The sequence below is a fragment of the Pristiophorus japonicus genome, chromosome 5 (genome assembly GCF_044704955.1).
Source record: "Pristiophorus japonicus isolate sPriJap1 chromosome 5, sPriJap1.hap1, whole genome shotgun sequence".
Lineage (NCBI taxonomy): Eukaryota > Metazoa > Chordata > Chondrichthyes > Pristiophoridae > Pristiophorus > Pristiophorus japonicus.
In genome coordinates, this window is record NC_091981.1 from 247,807,770 (window position 1) to 247,823,935 (window position 16,166).

Genomic DNA, 16,166 nt, shown 5'->3' on the forward strand with positions numbered 1-16,166 from the left:
AGGTCAGCTTCATTCTCCTTTGGAATTGAAATGAGCTTGTTTGTAACGTGAAGAATATCTGAGACTAAATTGAGCTGCCTGCATTTTTGAGGAAGATGTACTGTTGAGTATCATAATGTTGCTCTACCTTGCAGAACTTCACATCCACTTTTATACTATATTTGCATCAACCTGCTGTATGTGGAGGGTTAATAATGATACTTATGTACATCTCATTACATACGTCTAGTTTGGTCTTCCTCATTCTTTAAATGCAGCACCTTCAGCATATTGGATTCCAGCACTCCTCGTTTGTCCATTGATCTATTACATGGGTTCTCCTATCTGCTGTAGAGCAATAGTTAATACAAAGAGTGGAAACGCTGTTGAGTATGAAATTAGATGATGAGTAGAGAAATCCCAGACCTGGGACTGGTGCTGGTTGAAAATAGATTGTGTCTGTGCTTCAACAATCTCCAAGTGACAATGTCTCTGATATTTGTAGAGTTGAAATACTAGTTGGGAGATTTGGTGGCACAGTGGGCTGGAGGATTTCTTTGACCTCCAGAACTCAATTTAACTCACAGATGGGATAACAATCCCTTCACTCTGCTACCTATTGGGGACCTACTAAAAGGAGCTTGGGAAATCTCAATCCAGCCCATGCTGGTTGCAGTTCCACAATACAAGATTTTCCACGATTTGGACTAAAATAGCAGTCTTCCACCAACTACGAATGAGGAAGAGGAAGAATCGACAAAAATGTTATTGTACATCTGGCTGTGTTCTGTCTCAGATGGAAATCCTTGCTGCCGATACTGAGAAATAAAGTGCTAATGTATTCTGTTCCATGGCAATGTCAACCCACGCCTGATGAAAAATAATATCTTACTCTAATGTGCAACTTAAAGAGTGGTACATTTTAGGAACATGTGATAACCTGAGTTGATGTGTTCATTGTATTATTTCCTCAGCATGGCCGTTGGTTCCTGTGAATTCTAATTTTGTATTACATAATTTTGCCCTTTTTCTTATTGGGATCACAACTGCTGATTAGTTTATAAGGACTAGAATTTCCAAAAAAAATCCGCAGCATCGGATTGCCGCCCAAAATACTGCTAAGATTTTTAAATTACCACGGGCGAAAAATTCCACAAAGAAAGGAAAAAATTCTGCCTGGCGAAAAAAAATGGACCTTCCACCCCAATTCTCGGCGGAAAACGGAATCTTAAACAAATTGGGCGGTAATTACTAAAATTTAGACCGAGGCTGCGGGTTGGGCCTAAGAAGGGGAAAACACACAAAATATTTTTTCCAAAAAATGTAAAATAAAAAAAATCAGAAAACATTCTCTGGACCCTTTTCACCTTAATCACTGTAAAATAATTTTAAGATCATTATTAAAAATCCATTAACTTGTCTTTTTTTGCAGGGCTACTTACCTACCGCCCAGTTCCCTCTGCTTCTCGTGAGCATTTTTTTTTCTATTTGCCTACCGGCCACCGTTGAGTCAGAAATCGGGCGATAGCGATCTTTGCACAATGCACGCCGGCGGTCCGCACCCCAACAGTATTTCGAAACTGCCAGCAGAGCTCTTTATGGAAATTTTCACCCAAACTGACCAATACCACCGAGAAACCGGGCGGAGATGCAGTGCAAATTCTAGTCCATAATCTTTTCAAGCTCTTTAAACGCCAAACTGCTTCCTAGACAAACAGATCCTAGGTAGATTATCCAAATTACAGGTTTAATCTGCGTTTGATAATCCCTAATAGCACTGAGGGAGTACCTTCACCTTATAGACTATAGCAGTTCAAGAAGGCGGCTCACCAACACCTTCTCGAGGGCAATTAGGGATGGGTAATAAAAGCTGACCTTGCCAGCGACGCCCACATCCCATGAATTAATTAAAGAAAAATCAATTTCTGCAGAAATCGGATTGCCGCCCAAAATACTGCTAAGATTTTTAAATTACCGCGGGCGAAAAATTCCACAAAGAAAGGAAAAAATTCTGCCTGGCGAAAAAAAATGGACCTTCCACCCCAATTAAGCAGATAACAATTTTAACTCACTTTTTTGTGAGTCTGTGGACACTACCTGTAAGAAATTGTATCAACACTGCAATAGTCAAAACCAATTTTGTTAACTTCCACACTACAGTATTCCAGCTTTAAATCCTGATTAGAGGAAGCTGCTTTTTGGGGGTGGGGGGAGACATTAATTGTTCAATTTTAATGTTCTTCTGACTTTTAACCAGAACAATATTTACTTTTGTATAAATTATTTTTTTTTAATGGAAAAATCTCCAGCACACATTGTTCCCAGTTGGTGTGACTAATGTGATGGTGAGTCCACTGTCTCTGCTGTTGGCATTAGGCTATAAGTAAGTTGGAATGTGAAGTTGCAATCTGCTGAGTCTAGTCTTATTGGAAACTTGGTAGCCCTGGTTGTGTAACAGTTGCATTTCTACGCTGGAAATATTTGCAAAACCTTTTCGTAAATAGTTTTTTTTTAATTGTTGGAGGTCGAATCACTAATGTTGCTGAGGATGAAGGGGTTGTCTTATGAGGAAAGGTTGAGCAGGTTGGGTCTATACTCATTGGAGTTTAGAAGAATAAGAGGAGATCTTGAAACATAGAAGATTCTGAGGGGACTGGACATGGTAGATGCTGATGGGATGTTTCCCCTCGTGGGGGAATCTACAACTAAAGGGCATAGTCTCAGAATAAGGGGCCGCCCATTTAAGCCGGAGATGAGGAGGAATTTCTTCTCGGAGAGGGTTGTGAATCTTTAGAATTCTCTGCCCCAGAGAGCTGTGGAGGCTGGGTCATTGAATATATTCCAGGCGGAGATGGACAGATTTTTGAACAATAACTGAGTCCACGGTTATGGGGAGTGGGCGGGGAAGTGGAGCTAAGTCCATGATCAGCCATGATCTTATTGAATGGCGGAGCAGACTTGAGGGGCCGAATGGCCGCCTCCTACTCCTATTTTTTATGTTCTTATGTTGCAATCCCACCAAAGGCGATTAAGGATCAGTGAATGTTAGTGCGTAGCTTGTTTACCAACCTTCTATCCAAAGCTATTCTCGAGCCATCTGCTGAGAGGGCATGAGGCCGACTTGCCTTTTGTTTTTCCTCCATCCCTGTGGTGGATTGCTTGGGTACCTGTTCGAATATCAGAAATTCATCATCTGGAGAATGATGCGCTTGGGTTTGATTCATCATTTGTTCTGTTTTGCTACCTTAAGATTAATATTTTTTAATACTTTAATTGTCCTGAACTGTACAATTTCTATCCACTATTTTTTTTTAATGCGTTTCTAGTTCCTTACCTGTGCAGTACTAAAGTATTTTCTGTCCCATGTACAACTGCATTAACAAGTGTATCAAGTTTAATGAAATTATGCTTTCTTTTGCAGAAAGCACTAGAAATGACACGAGAAGAGTTTGGTATCCTGCCCTCCTGGAAACAAGTTAAACTGAAGAAAGCAAAAGGACTTTTCTGAGTGGTTTATAGTACAGTACATAGATATTTTTAACACATGCTTAGTAACAGAGCTTTCACCGAAGATCATTTTGACATCCGTGGATCAATCATGGATTGCGGTCTGGTCAATGGAACACAGTATAGAAATAAATTGCACATTCAGGGCAGCAATGCCTTTTTGGGGGAATCTTGTCAATTTGTGCATGTTGAGGGGAACTATATGGATTCTAACAGTGTTGACATAATGAGACAGTGCCGTTGTATGCATTTGACCTCCGAATGCACTTATGGCAACAGATGCTACTCGGCCATATCCTGCCTATGTATCTTGAAGGCGATTTATTTTGTAAAGTGTTATTTTGTGTGTAGCAAATAGCAAATCATGAAGAGTTTATATTTATATAATACAATATGAAAAGTGACTACAGTTTAATGACTAAATATTTAATTGTTAATGACATATATTCACTTTAGACTTTTTTTGCGTTAACCAGAAAATTGAGTTGAACGAAAACTGCTTGTACTGAGTTCATGCCACAAATACCTTTCTTTGCATTCTGATAATCATGCTATCAACTTCAAGCGTTGAAATGTGTTGTCAGCACTGTTCGATGCTGTCATGAACAAAATGTATCTATGGCATAGAATAATGGAAAAACTGCGCAAATCGAGAAACTTTTTATGTGAATCTACAAAATGTATAGTGCCTTGCTTTTGTGTACAGTTTATACTACAGAGCAGATGTCTGAATTTTGATGGAAGCAGGTGTTTAGAAGAAAAAGCCTCATTCAGTTAGACTTGTTACGGTAGAGGCTTAAGCATCTCTATTTCTAATACTCAGCCTAACAAACTTCTTTTTTGTGATACAATTTAGAAAAATAAAAGTTGACAAATGGATTTGTATTTCCTGGGTATGTTTCTCTTACAACTTGTTCTCTGGGCAGTTTAAAAGTGGTGAAACTAAGGTTGGGTGAATCCAGTGCTGTTTAATGAAGCTTTTGAATGAGAGGAGCAAAGTAGAAAGTTGGAGAGAGAAGGTTCTAGATCAGGAGGCTAAGTTGGCTGAAGGTTCTGCTGCCAAAAGTAGAGTGAAAAATTCACTGTGACCTCCTGTGGAAATTAATCAAAGAATCATACAGCACAGAAGGATGCCACTCGGCCTATCATGCCTGTGTCAGCCCTTTGAAAAGAGCTGTCCAATTAGTGTCACTCCCCTACTCATTCCCCATTCCCCTGGAAAAGTTTCCCCTTCAAGTATTTATCCAAATCCCTTTTGAAAGTTACTATTGAATCTGCTTCCACCATCCTTTCAGGCAGTGCATTCCAGATCATCATAACTCACTGTAAAAGAAAAAAAATCTCTTCAACTCTCCTCTGGTTCTTTTGCCAATTAGCTTAAATCTGTGTCCTCTGGTTACTGACCCTACTGCCAGTGAAAACAGATTCTCCTTATTTACTCTTACCAAAAGCTTTCATAATTTTGAACACCTCTATTAAATCTCCCCTTAACCTTCTCTGTTTAAGGAGAAGTATCCCAGCTCTGTATCTAGTCTCTCCACATAACTGAAATTCCCATATCCCTGGTATCATTCTAGTAAATCTTTTCTGCATCCTCTCTAAAGCCTTGACATCCTAAAGTGTGGTGCCCAGAATGAGACACAGTACTCCAGCTGCGGCCTTACCAGTGATTTTATGTAATAAAATTATTATAATGAATATGGCTGCACTAGAGCATGTTCCCAGTTCTGTGGCAAAATTGTGCTTGAATTAATTGGGGTCGAATTTCAGTTGTGGATGCCATTTGAACGTCAGCTTTCCCAGCAGGCATTCTTGCAGCCTGGAAAAAGTGGTGGTTAAACAGCGGAACTTGGGCGGAATCGGCCAGAGAGCAAGGTAAGTGTTTTATTAATTTATTTGTTTTTCTTTTTTTAATTAGTTGTAACAGTGGGGAAGTTTGTGTGTGGGTCGGAGAAGTTTGAGTTTTTTTTCCCCCTTTCCTTCCCGTTTTCCAGTTAGCATTGCAGCAGCCTCCCTATGTGAAATTTGGTCGGCCTCCTGAGCTCTCGCCCGAGGATGAGTGTGCAAAGCCACTTTTTAGCGCTGCTCTCTCATCTTTGGGCATAAAAACTCATTTGGCAGCTGGAGCCTGCACCTAATGCCTGGCGGTAAAATCAGCACCCGGGTGGTGACACCGCCTCAAAAACAGCGGGACCGAATTTCGACCCCATTAAGTGGAGTAGAAAAGTAGCCGATTCTATTCCAAAATATTTTCTAGTAGCCAAGAAGGTCTTAGATGGAAGAACACAAAAATGCGATGCAGTCCATCCTGCTTGCTCCATCATCAGGACTTGCCAAGACCATTTCTGAATATCTTTCCTGCCCCATAACTATAATCCTCTACATTTGCTGAATGAGAATTTGATCTGCTGCACTTTAAAATGGTTCAGTCAGTTTTCCCTGCACGAGATGGCAGGCGACGACTCTTAAGCAGACAACAACTTAATTGTTTAAAGTTTAGTTCTCGGTTTCCTCCGTTTATAATCATGTCCTCTCCAGCTCTTCTGCCCTACTTCCCTCCACAAATTGCCTTTCTATATCCACCTGGGCTATTAATAATAATTTTCCCAAACTTGCATTATATTAGCACTCTTTTACTGAGCTGGTCATGTTAACATTCATCTTACAGTGCCAAAAGAGTCCCTTGCTACAGTTCTTCTGTCCAGATGCCAGGAGTACTATAATAGCAATATATTATTAAAAAAACTATTAAAATTCAATAAATTATTAAAAAGTCTGAATTTTCTCTCGTCTTCCCATTTACTCTTCTTCCTAATTCTCTCTCGTTTAATTTGTTCTTACCTTTTCTGAGCTATGTTTTGTACCCTTTTACTATTTAAATATTGAACTTGACTTTTTTCCGATACCTCCAGTGCCCCACCACCCATTAGCAGCAAAACCACTTAGGAATTCGGGAGCGCCCACCTTTGGCCCATACTTACTCTGCACAGCAATGTTAGGATCTGAGAAGCCCTGAATATTGGGTCTCGGGCCTCATTCTCGTATCAACAGCACTGCGGGCGGAGGCCACGCAGAAATTGATCGGAGTGTTGTGGAGCCTGGAGGTTAAAAACCTCGGGGTGGGGTGGGGTGGGGCGAAGGTGTCTGCAGCAGCAGCAAATAGGAGGGTGGATTTACAGGTACGTTACATTTTTTTCTGCAGGGATGCTTTCCCTGAGCGCCTCAGGACAAACCAATGTTGCAGTGTGGACCTCAAGCAGGCGTTAGGCCACTTATTTACATATGCAAAGGGCCTGCTGTCTGCTTCAGGTGTTGATAAAAGGATTCCTCTGGTTTGTCCTCGCCCAATATAACAGGTGGTGCACTTCTGGTCACTTCTGTGCTCTTCTGACCTGCCATTTTGGGGACTTAGGAAGCCACGTAGTGCCTTTTTTTTAAAAAAAGGGCAATACACGACCCGATTTCGAGGCCAAGATCTTCAAAAGATGCTTCCAACAACTAGTTTTTCAGACAGGATATTGAAATTCGACTTGAGCAAAACATTGGAAAAATCAAATTTTCTGACATTTTTCCACAACAATGTTCAGTCTCAACACTTTGAGTTACCTCAGCAGCTCAAAGAATTCTGCACACTGGAATCAGTTATCTCATTGGTGCCACTCGAAGGATTAATCCTCATGTCCAAATCAGAATTGGAGTAATATAATTGAAACTTGTTACATTATCTTTCCCTGATTCACTCAGTTCTTTTCACTGCCTTCATGGTGACCACACCAGATACAAAAAAGAAAAAGAAAGACTTGCATTTATATAGTGCCTTTGACGACATCCCAAAGCGCTTTATAGCCAATTAAGTACTTTTTTGAAGTGTAGTCACTATTGTCATGCAGCAAACGCTGCAGCCAATTTGCACACAGAAAGTTCCCACAAAGAGCAATGTGATAATGACCAGATAATCGGTTTTAGTTATTGATTGAGGGATAAGTATTTTGCCAGGACACTGGGGATAACTCCCCTGCTCGTCTTTGAAATAGTGCAATGGGATCTTTTACATCCACCTGAGAGCAGGCAGGGCCTCGGTTTAACATCTCATCCGAAAGAATGGCACGTCCAACAGTGCAGCAGTCCCTCAGTACAGCACTGGAGTGTCAGCCTAGATTTCTGTGCTCAAGTCTCTGGAATAGGACTTGATTCCTCAGCCTTCTGATTGAGGTGAGAGTGCTACCTACTGAGCCACGGCTGACATCTCTGATACCTGTACAATACTCCATTTGTGAACCAGGAGCTGCTTTGTAATGTGTCAGCAGCACTTCCTTAAACTTATGTCCTGTGGATATATTAATGTACACCACCCTTTATTTACCTTCAGAACTGTTGGCATATGCTGTAATGATGCTTTCAGTGTTTGAATAACTATTCACCTTGATACTTTAACATTTAATAATGTATCCTTCATTTTGTTATCCTGTCATTTTTTCCATCAAAAATATTATATTTATATTTCTCAATTAAATGGTATTTGTGATTCAAATACCCAGTCAAGTATTCACATCTCTGAATTTTATCCCGTTATTTCAAGTATCCTGCTTTTTCACACCAATATCATCTTCCAGGTCATTTATAAATATAGTAACAGCAGCAGTTCCCAGACTGAACCTTGGATTCTCCATTGGTCACAGCTGCCCACTAAGAATAAATGCTCCTTTTTTTTAATTAATAAATGATTTTGAGGAGAATACTGATTACATAATATTTTCTGGTATCCAACTATCATAATTGATGTGTAAGAATTTTATGTTATATAAAAATAGTTTTGATACGTAAGAGCATATCGGTGCGGTAATGGGTTTTTACTGACAGTGGGTTGGTTTTAGTAGTGATTTGTGTAAAGGAAATAAACATTTAAAATATCTGGACCAATTAGGCAGGTGATCTAAGGAATGGCAGATAGATTCTAATCTAGATAAATTTAAGGATATATATTGAAACAGGAAACGTAGACACTGACATGTTGCCCATTAACAAAGGTCCAGAAGGTATGATTATTGATCATTCACTGAACATTTCCAACACTAAAGGCATGGGAACGATGCTCGCTGTTAATGCGCAAATCGTCCAGCAAGTTCAGGGGATTAAGAGTTACTTCTGCTTTCTATTTCATTTTCTCTCTCTCTCAATCCAGTCTTTCTTTCCCTCTATTTATCTTTCGCTATCTGATTTGACTCCAATTTGCTCACTATAATTCACCCTCCTTCTCTATCGTCCCTCTGTTCCTTGATTCTTAAATCTAATTGGTTAGGGAGAGATACACTATTGGTCCCACCGCTCACTGAGGTCCCAGATACCCTGTTGCTCTCGCCACATCATTATCAGCTCGCACATCCAGTAAGTTACGGTACAAAGATATGTAGAGCTGAAAGGTGTAGGAAAAAGTCTAACTAACTGCACATGCCATGAGATGCCCCGCTCCAGCAAGATCCAGCCCCAAATTCTATTGGATATCCTTAATCTTAATATATTTTAAGGTTATTTTTATTTTGTATAGATCACTGGTGAGACCTTATTTAGAATATTATGTACCACTTTGGGAACTCTACCTTCAAGACAATATTAATAGGCTAGAGAGGATTGAATGAAAGCAATATGAACTCTGAAACTTGAGACTCACTGTTACGAGGAAGGGTTCACAACTATTTAATTTTTTCTAACTTGTTTTAATTGGAAAGAATATTGAAAGAAGGTGGTGATCCACCATTTTAAAGTGTTGAGGGACATAGATGATTCATTTTGGTAGGAGAAAAAGACTTGCATTTATTTAACGACTTTCACGGCTATCGGATATGAAAGCGCTTTATAGCTAATGGATCCCTGTAATCTCCTCCAGCCCCACAACCCCCAAGATATCTGTGATCCTCTAATTCTGTCTTCTTGAGTATCTATGATTTTAATCGCTCAACCAGTGGTGGCCGTGCCTTCAGCTGCCTAGGCCCTAGGCTCTGGAATTCCCTCCCTCTCTAACTCTCTTTCCTCCTTTTAAGATGCTCCTTAAAACCCACCTCTTTGACCAAGCTTTTGGTTATCTGCCCTAATTTCTCCCTTTGTGGCTCAGTAGCAATTTTTTTTGTGTCTTATAATACTCCTGTGAAGCACCTTGGGACATTTTACCACATTAAAGGCGCTATATAAATGCAAATTGTTGAGTATTTATGCAGAAATGCTCATTAGCAGATTAATCTGATGGGTAAGTCTCATCTGTAGAAGGAATGTAAGATCATTTACCTTTGGATCCTTGAATATGGTTCATCGTCCATTGCTCATGACCTCTTATCCTCTCTGATCCTGGAGTGTGCAAAGCTTATTTTTTTGCATTTATCTCATTACATATTATACAATCATTTGGCTTGCTGGTTGACGAGAACGGAAAAGCTTTAAATCAAATGGGCAATCTTGAATTAAGAAAAATCATCGCCATCTGAGCCCTCTCGAGTTTTCTCCAATATGTACTAAGTGCCAAACAAACAGTCGTGGGTGTTTGTAGGAGCAGATTGGTTGTAGAAAAACATTTGCAGTTGCAACGTTACCAAAATCAACACCAATGTGACATACAGACATTCGGATCTTCATTAATCAGCACCCTGCTGTTCTGTCTTAACAACAAATCTTAGCAATTTCTGTAAACAAAAATTGAAATAGCTTCTAAACACTGCAGCAGAAGCTGAAGAAGTAAGACAGAGCTGATGTGCCATTATTCCTTTCAAAAGGATTTCACTTCTGCAAAGCTGAATAAAAGTAAGAATTTATCCATTCACAAGGGATAGGGAGTAAGAAATGGTGGTTCTTGGTGCAGACAGTTTGCACCCCTGAGGATTGAAGGAGATGGCGAATGAAATTAGTGAAGCTTTAATATTTTTAATTCTGTAAATTAGTGATTCCTGGGGACAGTGGCCAACATATTTATTTTGAAAGCCATTTCTGGAATCTATAAACCAGTAATCTTGCCGTCTATTATAGGGACATTCCTTGGACTGATTGAGAGATCTAGCCAAGGAACGTTTAGAAAAATTTAACTTTTAAAAATTATTCGTTCATGGGAAGTGGAAGCCGCTGGCAAGACCAGCATTTATTGCTCAACCCTAATTTCCCTTGAGAAGATGGTGGTGAGCCGCTGCCTTGAACCGCAGAGGGCAGTTAAAAGTCAAATTGCTGTGGGTATGGAGTCTCACAGACCAGATTAGGTAAGGACAATAGATGGGTTTTTATGACAATCCGGTAGTTTAATGGTCACCATTACTGATAGGCCCCAGTAAAATCAACTTAGTTACATTGGGCTCAAAATTGGCCAGGAGTTGCTCCATTTTTTTTGGAGCAACTTGATTTTTCTGGAGTATCTTAAAAATCCCCATTTTGCACATTCAATTTGCGCCAGTGTAAGTGAGTTGGTTGGGATTTTTGGGGGTTTTTTTCAAAAGGGGGCGTTACCAGCCACCTACGCCCGTTTTGGCCATTTAGGCCACTTTGACCAGCTAATAGTTACTCCAAACTTAACTTAGGCCAGCGTATGTGGCCGCTTGCGGAGAGTTAAGAAATTAGCGCAGGTTGGTACATCAGAAGCCAGCAGAACTTAATGACTTGACTAAAGAATGTGAATAGGATCAAACAGCTATACAGGACATCATATGACAAACTTCGCAAAGTTAATTTACTTACAACAGAAGCATTCATGGAAGCTTAAACTATAAAAATAAAACAAGTAAAAGATCGTCGAGTTAAATTGCCCTAATCTCTCAACTAATGCAAACAACTATTTGTTTGCAATGATAATACTGGGCCAAAATTGAGCCCATATTATCTAAATAAAGTCTACTTCAATAAAGAAGATATTCTCTGTGTTCCTCCATCACTTATGTTCTTCTTTCACAATAGCACCAGGTGAATAGGCTTGACAACTGGTCAGCACTGTTCACGAGACAAAACATATTTACATAATTTTTTCAAAATAGCCAAATAAAAAATAGAAGTATGTCCTACTCTTACCTTCATCTTCAGCCCGGGAAGGTAGCGGGCCGGCCTGTGCAGTAGGCCACTCGGCCTGGAAAAGGGGCGGGACTCACCAGCAGCCGGTATGATCATCATCCCACTTTTAAAAGTGATTTGACGGACTCAAATGGATATATTCCAAATAATTGTGCGTATGGTCTTTCCCAAAAAAAATACAATCGGCAAAGTCGATCTTTTCCGAATCGAGCTTGCTCTTTCCCCGAACAGCACGATCTCGATGTCCGGTCCGAACGAGGCATTTTCTCCTGCACCAAGAACATTTCTCCTGCTTCTCTTTCTCAGGCCAGGTATACCTCTAATTAGTATCAATTAGGCCGAATTCCCACACTACAGCACGCACACTGGGGGCAGGAGCTACTGCGCATGCGCACACTTCCAACGCGAATGTGCAGACGTCCCAGCGCTGTTATCAGTGCGGGATGCTAGCTCCACCCCCAACCCGACTGGCCACGCTGCGCGAAGACCCGGGAGAGGCTGGACAGCGGCCAAAGTGGGGCCTGATTTTTTTTGGAGCACTTTTCCATGCAGAAAGTTGGTGCATCTTCAGTGAGTGCGCCAAAAAAAGGGGTGGGCCAATTGTGAGCCCAATATGTGGTTGTTGATCTCCGGTTGAATAAAAATGACATTTTTCTATAACTGACACATTTTGTTTCTTTTTTTTAACTGGAAAACCCTGACCTTTGTTTTCATTTTTTTTTTTAACTTGAATATAGGGCTTGAGCGTATTGTAGAGCTATTTCATCCTGGCGTTATCTTCTTTTACTGAGTTGCATACAAATGCAAGTTGTTGTCTGAATACCTGGCTCCAGTTCCCTTCCCAGACTCTCCTGAGCCTCAGCTCAACCACTTCCAGACCCCATTCCTAAATCCAAACCATAACCCTGCTGCCTCACCAGCAGTAGTCAAAACCGCAGCACTTTCCCTCACTTCCACAGAATGCTGCCAACCCTCAAACCCCCATCCTGAGTGCAACCCCTGACCAATGTTGCCAGGCTTCAGATTCTCCTGCCGGGCTTTTGCAATTACTATTCTGCCCCATTTTCTGCATTAAATGCTTCCAGGTCCTAATACACCCCTCTGCAAATACTGTCACGCCCCAGCATTGCTGCTCCCCCCCGCACCCCCACCTTCCACCAAATGTTGCAATCGCTTCTGTCTCTATTATTAAATTTGTTTTGTTTCTGGCAAGTATATGACTGGTCGGTTGTAAAGGTGGAGTTTGATGTCTTCCCCCGTTTATTTTATTTACCTCCTCTGTGCTTATGTCTGGAGCTCCTAATGTGTCTGAGCACAGTTACCCCAGCTCTCAATGAGGACTCGGGAATATTTCTTTTCCTAGCTCTAAATAGCACTTCATGCTATCCATCCCCCTTCCAATGTGACCGGGTAGCCATCGCTCCCTTGTATGATCAAAACAAATGTGTCCTTCTGCATCATGTTCCTACATTCAAATTGGCCATGAAGTGCTTTGGGACTGAGATTATGAAAAGTGCTATATAAAAAGCAAGTTCGTTCATTCGTTCTTTATCTGTGTGATGTAGTGCAATAGTGTGGTAGAGAGTGCTTTCAACCAATCAGGTTGCGAAAGCATTTGATGACAAGGTGCTAAGCATTGTCTATCAACACAGGATAGTAATAGATTAAAAGAAGAGGCTTATAATGTTGCCAAGGATGGGAGGAATGGGAGAGCTTTAGAAACCAGCAAAGGATGACCAAAAAATTGATAAAAATGGAGAAAATAAAGTGAGTAAACTAGCAAGAAATATAAAAACTGATTGTAAGAGCTTCTACAAGTATGTAAAAAGGAAGAGAGTAGCAAAAGTGAACATTGGTCACTTAGAGGCTGAGACAAGAGAAAATATAATAAGGAATAAAGAAATGACAAGAGACTTTAAACAAATATTTTGCATCTGTCTTCACAGTAGAAGACACAAAGCATATCAAAAATAGTAGGGAAATAAGGGTCTGATAAGAGTGAGATACTTAAAGTAATTAATATCAGTAGAGAAAAAATACTTAAACTAATCGCTAAATCACAAAGTTGTGACACAGGTTAGCAAAGCCATAAAAAAAAAAACAAGCACTAGGGTTTATTTCTACAGGTATCGTAGGGAAGCTATGCATCGAACTTTGGTTAGACCACACTTGGAGTACTGCGTACAGTTCTGGTCGCTATATTATACAAAGGATATAGGAGTACTGGTGAGGGTGGAGAGAAGATTTACAAGGATGATACTAGAAATATGGGGGTATACATATCAGGAAAGGATGAACAGGCTGGGTCTCTTTTCTCCTGAAAAAAGAAAGTTGGAGGGTTTGATAGAGTAGATATAGAGAGAATGTTTCCACTTGTGCAGAAGAGCATAACTAGAAGATAGTCACCACGAAATCCAATAGGGAATTCTGGAGACACCTCTTCACCCAAAAAGTGGTGAGAATGTGTAACTCGCTACCACAGGGAGTGGCTGAAGCAAATAGTATAGATGCATTTAAGGGGAGGTTAGACGAGGATATGAGGGAGAATGGAATAGAGGGTTGTGCTGATAGATTTAGATGAGGAAAGATGAGAGGAGACTCGAGTGGAGCATAAGTGTGTCATACATCCTATGTAATATGTAAACTAATGGGACTAAATAAAGGCAGACAAATCGTATGGATCTGATGGCCTACATCCTAGTGTTCTAAAAGAGGTGGCTACAGAGATAGTGAATGCATTGGTTGTGATCTTCCAAAATTCCATAGATTCTAAAGCGGTCCCAGCAGATTGGAAGGTAGCAACATAATACCTTGATATTGAAGAAAGGAAGGAGAGAGAAAACATGGAGTTACAGGCCAGGTAAGCATTGGTCATCAAAAAAATGCTGGAATCCATTATTCAGGAAGTCGTATCAGGGCACTTAGAAAATCATAATATGCTTAGGCAGCGTCAATATGGTTTTATGAATGTTTAACAAATTCATTCGTTTTTTGAAGATGTAACTAGCAGGATCATCATCATAGGTAGTCCCTTGGAATCGAGGAAGACTTGCTTCCACTCTAAAAATGAGTTCTCAGGTTGCTGTACAGTCCAATGTGGGAATTGCAATCTCTGTCACAGGTGGGGCACACAGTGGTTGAAGGAAAGGGTGGGCAGGGAGCCTGGTTTGCCGCACGCTCCTTCCGCTGTCTGCGCTTGGTTTCTGCATGCTCTCGGCGACGAGACTCAAGATGCTCAGCGCCCTCCTGGATGCTCTTCCTCCACTTTCGGCAGTCTTGGGCCAGGGATTCGCAGGTGCCGGTGGGGATGTTGCACTTTATCAAGGAGGCTTTGAGGGTGTCCTTGAAATGTTTCCTCTACCCACCTGGGGCCCGCTTGCCGTGTAGGAGTTCCAAGTAGAGCGCTTGCTCAGGGAGTTTCATGTCGGGCATGTGGACGATGTGACAGCCCACCCAACAGAGCTGGTCAAGCATGGTCAGTGCTTCGATGTTGGGGATGTTGGTCTGAGTGAGAATACTGATGTTGGTTCATCTATCCTCCCAGTGGATTTGTAGGATCTTGTAGAGGCAGCATTGGTGGTACTTCTGCAGCATTTTGAGATATCTGCTGTATATAGTCCATGTCTCTGAGGGCACTACTGCCCTGTAGACCATAAGCTTGGTGCCAGATTTGAGGTCCTGGTCTTCAAACACTCGTGTCCTCAGGCGACCAAAGGCTGCGCTGGCAGGCTGGAGGCGGTGTTGGACCTAGTTATCAAAGCCCTTGCTGATAGTAGGCTCCCAAGGTATGGAAAATGGCCCACGTTGTCCAAGGCCGCGCCACGGATGACCGGCGGGGGGCAATGCTGTGTGGTGGGGTCAGGTTGGTAGAGGACCTTTGTCTTACGGATGTTTAGTGTAAGGCCCATGCTTTTGTACGCCTCAGTGAAGGTGTTGACAATGGCTTTGAGTTCGGTCTCTGTGCACAGACGCAAGCGTCGTCCGCCTACTGTAGTTCAATGACAGCAGATGGGACGACCTGGAGGCGGCGAAGGTTGAACAGGTTCCCAGTAGGTCTATAGTTTGGTTCCACTCCAGCAGGGAGCTTGTTGAGAGTGAGACGGAGCATTGCAGCAAGGAAGATCGAGAAGAGCGTTGGTGCAATGACGCAGCCCTGCTTGACCCCAGTCTGGACATGGATTGGGTCTGTGGTGGATCCGTTGGTCAGGATCATGGCTTGCATGTCATCGTGGAGGATGGTGCCAAACTTTTGGGGGCAGCCGAAATGGAGGAGGACGCTCCATAGTCTCTCATGGTTGACAGTGTCAAAGGCCTTTATGAGGTCAAGGAGGCCATGTACAAGGGTTGGTGCTGTTCCCTGCATTTCTCTTGTAGTTGTCGCACGGTGAAGATTATGTCCGTTGTACCCCTTAGTGGACGGTATTCGCATTGCAACTCTGGGAGGAGCTCTTCAGCCACAGGGAGAAGACGATTGAGGAGGATTCTTGCGATGACTTTCCCAGTGGCTGACAGCAGGGAGATTTCTCTGTAGATACCGCAGTCAGACTTGTCCCCTTTTTTGAAGATGGTCACGATTATGGCATCTCTGAGATCTCCTGACATGCTCTCCTCCTTCCAGATAAGAGAGCTGAGGTCATGCATTCGTG

At 41.6% G+C, this 16,166-nt stretch overlaps 1 protein-coding gene across 16 annotated transcripts in view; it reads left to right on the forward strand.

The window, feature by feature from the left end:
• Nucleotides 1–4,365, forward strand: part of svila (supervillin a) — a 183,900-nt gene extending 179,535 nt beyond the window's left edge. For all 16 annotated transcript variants that reach the window (XM_070881500.1, XM_070881502.1, XM_070881505.1 and 13 more), the window contains one exon: nucleotides 3,401–4,365. In XM_070881500.1, the coding sequence (XP_070737601.1) occupies nucleotides 3,401–3,459 (59 nt within the window). In that variant the 3' untranslated portion in view covers nucleotides 3,460–4,365. The remainder of the gene's footprint in view (nucleotides 1–3,400) is intronic.
• Nucleotides 4,366–16,166: the final 11,801 nt, after the last annotated feature.